An 11,381-nucleotide genomic window follows, 5' to 3' on the forward strand; every position below is an offset into this window, starting at 1 on the left:
TTCTATTCTTAATTCAAGAGCACGAAGAAAATTGTTCAACACAGTTAATACTTAAGCACATTTCTTAACTAAAATTGTATCAGGCTGCCTAAATATCATATGCAACCCTCAGAACGTTATGAAATTATGATTGCATAATCTTCTAGGTGTCAAAATTAGATAAATATTATTATTATTATTAGTAGTAGTAGTATATACAAAAGACATCCCTGTCTCTCATTCACACTAATTCTCATACTTCATAGTCATGCTAATAGTTGTCGCCAATGGACCTTAATGGATCCGGTTATAACGCATGTAGTACCGAATACGCTATATTCGCTTATACTATACTGCGACTATAAGCGTATTAATATCCAGTATTATGTTTTTAATATTTTAGTACCTACAGTTTATGGGTGATGTGATTTCCAATAATGACAATCTTGATATCCACTCTGTGAGACAGATTCTCTGCTTTCCGATACTATCATTAGGTGTATAATGAAGAGTTTTAATTAGGTGATATATAGCTTTTCTTCTACAATTCTTATGTTTGTTGGATCTTTTCCATTAATCAATATAGTTTAACGTGCCATATATTTTCGCCAGAATCTTAGTGTTTGACGCTATTGCTCTTATTTAAGTCACTCATGCTTGTAGCGGTATGATGATTTATATTATTGTGTTTTATCGTTATAGAAGTTGTTCTACCTTTCATTAACCTGACTAAAATAAAAAAACCTTTAACATATAAAATGCTGCTATGACAATTGCATGTTGACGAAACTGATACAATTTCCCAATTCTAGTAATAAGTAAGAACAAGACACCTTCTGGTTAATCAAAATTTACCTCGATTACTTACAATTAGTCATTTGTTAGTGAATTTATTTCCCTTTTTGTATATATGTTTATAATTACGATTTGAGATATACATGGGAACTTTCATTGGTGGTTTTCAGCTTGGACTTTATTCTCAGTTAAACACATAAACTCATAGGGTTAGAGGAGGCTATGGCCCCTTCCTATGTTTTCATTTCTAAATAATTTTAGTGTCTTGTCGATTTACAATTGATTTGTTTCCAATTGGAATAGTAGAGTTAAATTAATTTTACTGCTGAGATATAATTCTCGACCTGAGATCTCAAATGTATTAAGTGCAAATTTTATGAAAGAAATTACTTAAAAATTTTAAATATGAATTTTCATCATACTTGATTGAAACGTAATCCTATGTTGTAAATTACCCAAATGAAATTATTTTACTGCTTATTTTACATCAATACCAGCAAACCTTTTAGTAACTTATGAAATGAATTGTCTAGTACACGTTGATGTGCAATTAGTTAATAACGCACTAAAGTAAATAGTTACCCTTTTCAGTTGTAAAAAAAAAATTATCCAGCTAATACTTTCTTCATAATTGACTGTCTATAATGCCTCTTGTACTATTATTGCAATAGCTAGTGTATTCTTTATAGGATAGCTGGCTTTGAGTTGTTACTTTATTTGCTTCAAATCAAGGATGTTTATTTTAAATCTTGGTGTAGCTCTGTAGTCACTCATTTGTACAATTTGAATTTTTACTGTTTTGAATGGACGACTGAGCATTAGATTTCACACAACTTGAAGAAAAATGCGCTCCGATTATCGTGCTTTCGTTCAATTTTCAACTGGTAAATAAATGATTGGTTACGTACTTAATATGCCTCAAATATTATATTTCTAATATATACTAAGTAACATTTTAAACAGTATATATTTGGATTATATATACATGTATTTTAGCAAAATATAGTGGAAGTCTGAAACACGAATACATGGAAGTATTGCATAAGGTTTAAAAAAGAGGAGTTTGTAAAATGATTATAAACCTCGTCATATATTTTTTAAATGAGCCTGGGCTTATATGTCGGAATGATTGTTACTTCTTATTGTTTCATTGCATATTCTTAATACGTGTGTGACTGCTATATACATGTGTGTCTCTGTTATCTGAATCTATTTATGTAAAATGCTCTGACAAAATACATATTCTATATATCTATTTTCTCATGTCAAGCACTCTTCGGAATGCTATAATACTTGTATCTCTACGGTCTATTGCAGGTTATCATATTTTTACTTTATTTATTTGTTTTTTGATTATGAAAACTCGTCTTAAAGATGTAGTGCATGCCAAAATCATGAGCTCACCTCACCCTGGAAATAAGAAATGGTATAGCCAAGTAACAAAGAGGAGTATGAGGAAGGACGAGTGTATATGGGAACACATAAAATGGAATCTACTTAGACGTATTAAGGATATCTTCAATCAATAGTAATCGTGTATAGATAATGTATATGAATATATTAAAATATACCTATATCTTTAACATACTATATATATTTTAACGTTATTCTTTATATTATACTATATAGATGAATATACATTTAACATGAATAGGGATAAATCTAAAGAAAACTTCTGTACAAAACGTAATACAAAGTATTCATATATATTATACTATACTATACAATAGGGTGGATCGAAAAAAAAATAGTTTCTGAGTTGCTATACCGCGGAAAAGTTGTGGTTAGTGATGACGTGAAAAATAAAAAAAGAAGTATCGAAATCGGTTAATATTTTCCGATCGCGCAAAGCGTCTGAAAAATTTTTAAAAACATGAAAAATTTAATTTTCTTGTACTCTTTATTAAAATAAAATACTCTCGTATTTTTTACGCTATAGTGATGAAACGTTACAACATGCATTTTTTAATAATAAAGACAGTTGTTTTATGATTTTAGAGAATATCTTCCGATCGCGCAAAGCACACGAAGTTTAAGAAAAATGTCTGTTGTTCGTATTTTTTTTAAAAAAAAATCAAAAATTATAAACTGCGATATTTTTAATGCCTTATAGTGCTGATGTAATAACATGCGTTCTAATATGTTTTATAATGTTTAATGTTTTAATGAGAGAGTTCCATGGTTGTGACATATAATTTCCAAAGCTAACACAAAGGTGCAGCTCTTCGCTAGTTTTTATATATAAAAACAATCCAGAAGAGGATGCTGCACTTCGAGTTCAACCCACACTCTTCCCATCCGCCCAGCCATAAAAGATGTGTACTATTTACAATATTTACATATTTAAATTTGTTTTTCTTTTTTGAAAGACTTACAAAATTGAAGCGATTTTATAGTCAGATTTTGTTCTGAACTCAGGCATCACAGATCTGGATTTCAACGTTGCTCTGATGTAGCCATCTCTTGATTTGGATCCGCATACTTTGAGCAAAACTTCTGTAACTAGCTTCACAGAACGCTCCACGGATCGCGTATGGCAGGGGAACTTCTTGATATCCCCATCTGGTATTTCACCTCGTTGAATGAAAGAGTTGATGTTGTCGTTTGAAACTTTTCGAAGAAGAGGTGGAGAAGAATACTTGGCTTCACTCCAGTCAATCATGTCAATGTAATCTGAGGCTTTAAAATTCACAGTTGGAGTAAGAAAGGTTCTGATGCTTTCTCCTTTCGAATCAGACTGCCTGGCTTTCAACACTCTTCTAAACCCTAGTTCTCTAATGTGCTTCCTCTCATCAACAATCTTGGCTATTAAAAGATTTTCGGGGTGGGCAACGAACGAGTACCTTGCAATGACGGGGAAAACAACTTGCTTCAAATTGTCAGGCAAGTATCGAGATGTTTCAATTGTTCTATATAATGAATAGGTCCACTTATGAAGGTATTGCTGTTTTTAATTTCAAACCACACTGGCATCTAAGACTTCAAAATGAAAGTCACTATGGTTTTTAACTCATTTGAAGTATTTGCTTCATTTATGTATAGTCTGAGAACTCTATTTGCACAAGTGAGCCATCTGGAATGTGGAAGTGGTCCGTGATCACGAATTGATAAATCACTTGGACATATGCCACTTTTGACCGTCTGACATATATCTAAAAGATATCTCTGGTCTTTACTCAAAGAATTTCTGTCAATTTCTGGGATTACACAATATATTGGTTGAAAATCTATCGCTGGCAGTTTCTCACACCCGCTTAGATTAATTCCAATTAGTCCAGAAAATGTGTTTCCAACTGTTCCTCTACCCAAATGTTGAAAAAGATTATGGAAAGGTAATTCATTGAAATCCAGTAGGCAAATAGGCCATTGCAGAGGTCGCCCAACATGGATCTCAAGATGACGAATAACAATATTTTTCCAGCCAGTATTTGTATTAGTACCATCACAATCGATGATATCCAAGTCTTCTACTGAAATTCCTTGTTCATTAAGGCAAAATACAATGTCTTTAGCAGATCCAGAGCTCGGCGACACATGGCCAATATATGCAGAACCAGGTTCTTTGATCAGCGAGTAATGGTAATCCTTAATAGTACGACGAAATTGTTTGGATTCAATCTCATTTATAACTAAGATGTCATCCTTTCTTCCATCAAAATAAACACCACGAAGTTTATCTAAATCATTTTCACTGTTGTTTTGCAAGTCACTTCTAATTTTGCTCCTTTCCCTTCTAATTTTACACCTTCAATAACCATAGACGTAACTGCTTTGGTTATTATACCAAAATCTACTAGCAAACTAGGTGCTATAGCAGAACCTGCACGGTCACTGACTCCATATCAATCGTAGGTTAATGCTGTAGCTCCTAGTTTAATTCTCATCTGCCATGGAGATGGAGATTCCTTTTTCTCAGAGTCATTTGGTTTGTATTCAGGTTCAATTTCAGAACACACTTCGGCTGAACAACTTGGCTCTTCAACAAGTAAACAATCAGGGTTATCTCTATTTAAAGTATAGCTTCTTCTTTCAAGTCTATGTTTCAACTTTGATGTCTCCTTCCGATCCAAAGCACTAATTTTTCCTAACCCATGCTCCCTCTGAAGATATAAGAATTTTCGCTCAAAGACAGGAATCTTGTTAGGTTTCTCACACGTGCACGATACTCCCTAAAAACATATAACATGTGTTTTTCTTATTAAATATTACTAGTTGTAACGTTTTATCCCTATAGCATTAAAAATACGAGAGTATTTTGTTTTCATAAAAAGTACGAAAACATTAAATTTTTTGAGCTTTTTAAAATTTTTCAGACGCTTTGCGCGATCGGAAGATATTAACTGATTTCGACACTTTCTTTTTTATATTTCAAGTCATCACTAACCATAACTTTTCCCCGGTATAGCAACTCGGATATTAAGAAAAAAGTTTTTTTCGATCCACCCTACTATACAATAGATAGACGAATTCGCATTATACATGAGGAGGAATGAATAAAAGTATATGTATAAAACCCAAAAGAATTGGAACCCCGGCAGATCAATTTTATGTTGTACTTGCAATATTGCATAAAGTAGTTGTGATGGAAACTTTAAGTGATTAAATAAGACAAATATTTCATTAGTATTAGCCGAAGAGTAGGATTAAAATAAAATAGCTAAGCAAGTGCTAAGCGGAATACAAATTTTCATAATTGGTAAATCGGGTGGGTACATACGATATAATTGTGAACGTTAACGCACAGGAAGAGAACGTCGCAAGGTTACAGGAGTGAAAAATATTTTGTACTTATAACACAAAGCACATTTCACAAAACGCGGAGAGATGCGACTATTCGTTAGGGGTGTCATCCATATAAGGAGCAGTGGATATGATATGCCAGAGGGATCGTTCAGTGCAAGGATTTCTGAAGATTGGCTAATGAATGGGTGAGTGAGTAACAAAATGTTGTTGAAGCTTTATCTTTTTCTAGCATCATGCAAGTCAAAGTGGGCTAGAATCCAGCCTGCTCCATGCTTAAGGATTTGACCATCTACATGCTATGTCCACTCCGTGGCGAAGGTGAAGAAACGTGCAGCTACTGATCATAAGATTGGTAGTTTGCGCACACTCTGGCATTTTTACTATATTTAAATTAACTAAATGTAAACAAATCATGTTTTGGGGGAGTTATTTTGTGTTTCCTTGGCGTTTCGTTGCGTCTTTGCAGATGGTGATATAAGTTTCAAAACGGAAATGAAGCCACAGCGGATAATCAGTGCGAAGCCTCCAGTTTTGCCGAGAGGACACTAGTTGCCCATCACTGGCCATCGACTCTTCCGGCATGGGTTGGCTTGAGTTTCGGGTTGTTTAAATTATAAGTTTTAATTTTCTACATTTCACAAAAGCAAAACTTTTATACATAATAACGTAATAAACAAATAATAAGTGTAGAAAGTTCATTTGAGTACACAGGCCACACAACAGGTCTTCCCGGGCCACCCGTTAAAGACTTTGATTTCCTCAATATCGAGTAGATTGGATAAAATGCTGAATTAGACAATCTGCAATTTATATGAATGGTTCGTGAAAGAACATAATTATAAAGTAATACTCAAGGCGATATATTTTAACTGCAGTTTCACATAACAATTTAATAATTACTTTGGCAATTTACAATTGAATGCTCTTTATAATTGTTTCTACATAATACTTTCTTATGATCTAAACGAGTGTTTTACAAGATCGGTACCATAAAATGTGCAATTTGCTGAGGACATTTGCCCTTAATTAACAGTGATATCCTAGAATAGTGGGATTAGAGTTGGTTTTAATATCCGGATGATCCTGGGTTCGATTCCTGTTGGATACGGAAAGGAAATTGTTATCTTTGTAATATGGATACTTGCAATGTAAGATAACATCTATAATATTCTATTTCTCAAAGTCTTAATGTTGAGACAACTTTTTTCACTGCACTTGCAATAGAAAAGTGAATTACAAAAGATGACGTCAGTCGTATTAACCTTGATTCGTACTGTGTGAGGATGTAATGTTTTCAGTGAAGAACTGATGAATACGAAAAGCATATCGTTAGTAAAGGTCAAACACGGATGACAGAACACGGATCTTTCCCTGCAATTGCTTACAAATTTCTAGTACAAGTACTTCTCCTGCTGCTATTACTGCTAGAAATATTAGTGATTAAAGCAATTTACTATTTCCAATACGGTCCATATCACCAAAATTACTTGAAATTCAATCAGAAAGTTCATTAAGTATTAATATGTAGCTAAACCCCAACTTTCCAATAATAATAATAATATTATTATGATTAATAATAATAATAATAATAATAATAATAATAATAAAAACAAAAATAATAAGAATACGAAACCAATGCCTGGAGGGGATTGAAACCCGGATCTCTGCCGTAAGGGTGTTATTATTTATCAGACTACTAAGAATTCCTCATGCAAAGGAAAGGAATTTAACTATTAGTTACGGGAAATAAAATAGAATTTCCTTTTTCTGCCCGTGTTGGTACAATTGAAGAAATGCGAAAATAATGTCTGCCGTCTTTTCTTCTATGAAAATCAGAAGTTATGATGAGGAAGAATAGTAGTAATATAAATCGGGACCAACCTTGAAAACGATGAGATAGCTTCAACTTAAAGAACGTTTCGTGTTATTTTCCTCCTTGGAGAAGGTCTATATAATTTGTTTTTAGTTGAAGAAGGAAACCTCGAGCTAAAGAAGAAACCATTGTGAGGCTCACATAACGAACGTCATCTTATATGAGAATTAGTATCTTGTGTATATGTTACCTGCAACGCTTTTAAGTAGCTAATAGTTTAGGTGCAAGATGATTTACGTGATAGGTAAGTGGTTATCGGATTGAACTTCAATTCGGCGGATACGGATTCAAATCCTGGACATACGGATTAAACTTTTTCAAACATTTCATTATCAAGTTCAATACATACGCCATGTAACAAGTAATATCTTATCCTCTCTGCAAAGAAAAAGATGTTGGAATGAGGAGAATGGAAGAAGGCCTGTGAATGGAGACAATCATTTACATACTTATTTCCAGCAGTTGTTGTAGATTTGTTATCTTTTTCGGCTTTCGTGCGTGGTCAGCATGTTTACTTCTCTGGACATTTAGTACATAGCTAAATAATACACGACATACACAGAAATATTCAGAATAACATATTGTGTTCATTGGACAAAATGATCCGAACCATTGAGATTCGTTTTAGAATGTAGAGTTGTTACGTTAGTCTAATTCTTTACGATTTTAGGCGAACGAACACGTTGCTCAGAGCTACCAACTACTTCCAGAGCCGAGAAAAATTACGTGTAACTTCGGTTCCATCTGCCCAGGCGTTCATACAACTTTAAGTTATCTGAACCCTAAGTAAGGAATTAGAGCTCTTAGAGGGATAAACTTTTGCTGCTGGCTTTACACACACATACACTCATATAACCTAATAACAGATTATTAAACGAAATAAATAGGATCAATAACATGGCTTATGGTAACACGTAGCCATCTTGGTTCTGTACTAGTAACAGGGAACAGTCTAAAGGTGTTGTTTAAAACATGTGATCTAAAAGGGGACGTGCTTAAAGATGTTGTCATCCAATCAATTTAGATAAGGGAGCTAATCGATGTATTGTTATCCTCAAATCAACCTAGGGATTGGGCTAATGGCGGAGCTATTACTATTAGCCAATAAGAAAAAAATGAGTAATGTGACAAGTGACCACTAACTACCAACCAACGTATGGGTAGAGCTGAGTAAGGAGAGGGATTGACAGAGTAGTTAAGTGGACTAGGTTAGTGGAATATAGTAGCGGGCCTAGGGAAAGATAAGCACTGTAGTGACATGACTATTAGCGTTGATAAAAAGGCGGGGAACTTTTTGCTGTTTCGGATAGTTATAGTGAGACCCCTTCTACTTTCAGTTTTCTGGCATTACAGAGAACCTAGGAAAATTATTAATAAGTTTTCTTCTTATTTCAGCCTTGCGGTGAATACACATCCATTAGATTCAGCTGTTTATTTTTGTTTATTCCGTTTTAATTAACTGCGCACCTATTATTCTCAGCGCTCTGCTAACATCGTCTTGGAGAATAATAATATTAGTTTTCTTTATAACATTAACATTACGCTTTCTCTCACTAAAAGGAACTGTATATTCAGTTTAACATGGTATTTGCAGTATACCAAAAAGTTTTACATTTTCTATTTTTTGCTGCAGAGACATTGCAAGTATTATTACACGTCCTTATATTTTCACTTCAGCTTATAGAACGTAATTTTATACATAAAAAACACTCACGGCATTCAGCATATGGTGTCTCGTGATGCCATTCGTATTCAATTGACACTGTCTTTAGATATAACTTCCCTCCACACTACATAATATTATGTAAACATCAACTATATCCTCCCTCTTGCCTGCATATTATATCAAGTCTCTTTATAACACTGCTCACTCATTGTAATTTTACAGGGTAATAGATCCTCCGCTTTGTTCAAAGTAATTGCGGGTGGGTGGCTCAGTGGTAAAGCGTTCACCTCCGGTGCATGAGGTCCCTAGTTCGATCTCAGCTCTCGCCGTGTGGAATTTATTGCGGTGCCACGTTTCCTCTCACATTCTTTATTTCACCATTTTATTCATTTCTCATAATCACCGTCTCCTCTACCATAACTGGCATAGCAGTGATACGTAAGACTGAAAGATTTACTTTGTGTTCAAAATAGTGTAACATTCCACTCTGTGTCTATGCAGAACCGTTTTAAATTTGAGCACACAAAAATCGATTATGATTCCAGGTCGGAATACTTTGAGATGTCAAAGAATGCGGGAAATGCACTTTTTCAGGCACTGTTAAGAAATAATATATATTTAACGACGCAGAATCTATTATTTGTTCTTCAACTAACTGAACTTGCTCAGAAATTTTAATCACGCTCCTTTGAATAAGAAAAGAAAGTGATTGGTTTAAAAATGTCACCAATTTGAACCAATTGCAAACATATAGCAGGAAGGAAACCTGCAGGAATTTGGTAATTAACAAGGTACAGTACAAAAACTTATTCAAGTGTATCATGGCAGCAAGCCAAATTTGGAGGGTGCAGCTTCGCAAACAAGTAAAGGTCAAGTTAGACTTCAGTACAGCGTGACAAAACTATACTATTCAAAATATTTGTCAGATTATATTTTCAAGGTTTGTCAAACAGCAGATGCTTGCAATCGTTGCGAAAATTACATTAAATTTAAAAACATTTTACGAACAATTACTGTGTATGAGTATGAATCGTAATTTGAAGACCAGATATAGAGATCGATAATGTGTATTGGCCCTTGTAATGTCTGATGACTACTTTCAGCTACATAAGTTAATAAGAATATGATTTCTCTTGTTTTTCAAGTTCGATTATTTTTGGGAATACTTTTAGTTTTAGCTTTGGACATTAAATATTTGTTCTTCTCTATTGCTTTTGAAAATACAGATTTGAATTAACTGCCAATAATACAATTTTGTTCACTTGGTCATAATATAAGAAATTATATTTCGTTCTTTTATAAAGTACAATATTAGAACGAAAGATTCATTTTAAAGTAACTTCAATATAATGTTATAAACACTAACCATACTGCTATTATTATTTTCTTTTTCTGGTAATGAAATGTTTGACTGGAATATCCACTTTACAGTAACATTAGTATGGTTGTCATGCAACATCAATTTCATTTTTACTCTTTTTTTCAAATCTCTAAAAACTATGTGTAGATACACTGTTATATAACTTAGTTCAGGTCACTTATGCACATTCATAGGCGCAAGCTTAAGCTTATAATGACTTGTTAATGCAATAACGGTTTAGAAATTATTAATCAGATTGAAATTGTGTTTTTGTTTGAAAATTTAGTTACCCAATTTCTAATATGTTCAGCCTAGAACAACGAATTAAAAGCTTTTAATATATATTTTATGAACTAGACATGCTGAACTCATTGTATTCATATTTCTTTTTTCGTAGGCGTACCACTCAAAAATTCTGGATATGAGAAATGGATAGACGGAAAACCAAAACCGGAAGAGAGGGCGGAGTGTGTCGGTTTTACAACTAAAGGACAATTATTCCAATATAAATGTTTTGATCAATTGCCATTTATTTGTGAATATGATTTATGTAAATAGTATACTAATAATGTCTATTGTATAAAACTAAAATGAAAGCTACATAGTAGTGGTATCAACCATTATGTCTTCATACATTTAAATAAATATATTACAATGTCTTTACTACTGAGTATATGCATATATATATATATATATATATATATATATATATATATATATATATATATATATATATATATATATATATATCAATGACCTCATAACATGCCAAGATTAAATCATTAAGCTTAGTAAGACCCAAGGCTCGGACATGAATGCCCTTATTCAGTCTTGCCCTGATATTCTCAACATTTATTTTTAATATGGTAAAATTGTTCCGCTATATTCATAACAATTGTTACAATTTTGACTTTTCTACGTGCAATGACAAATCTAACTTTCAGAATTTAAGACACAGCAAAAAG

The 11,381-nt window shown here is 33.2% G+C and overlaps 1 protein-coding gene across 2 annotated transcripts in view; it reads left to right on the forward strand.

The window, feature by feature from the left end:
* The window catches only part of LOC145683417 (hemolymph lipopolysaccharide-binding protein-like), a 708,489-nt gene extending 697,416 nt beyond the window's left edge, over window positions 1–11,073 (forward strand). For both annotated transcript variants that reach the window (XM_081754754.1, XM_081754753.1), the window contains exon 4: window positions 10,814–11,073. In XM_081754754.1, the coding sequence (XP_081610880.1) occupies window positions 10,814–10,974 (161 nt within the window). In that variant the 3' untranslated portion in view covers window positions 10,975–11,073. The remainder of the gene's footprint in view (window positions 1–10,813) is intronic.
* The last annotated feature ends 308 nt before the right edge of the window (window positions 11,074–11,381 follow it).

This window comes from Thermobia domestica, chromosome 4 (genome assembly GCF_964235325.1).
Source record: "Thermobia domestica chromosome 4, izTheDome1.hap1.1, whole genome shotgun sequence".
NCBI classification, from domain to species: Eukaryota; Metazoa; Arthropoda; class Insecta; order Zygentoma; family Lepismatidae; genus Thermobia; species Thermobia domestica.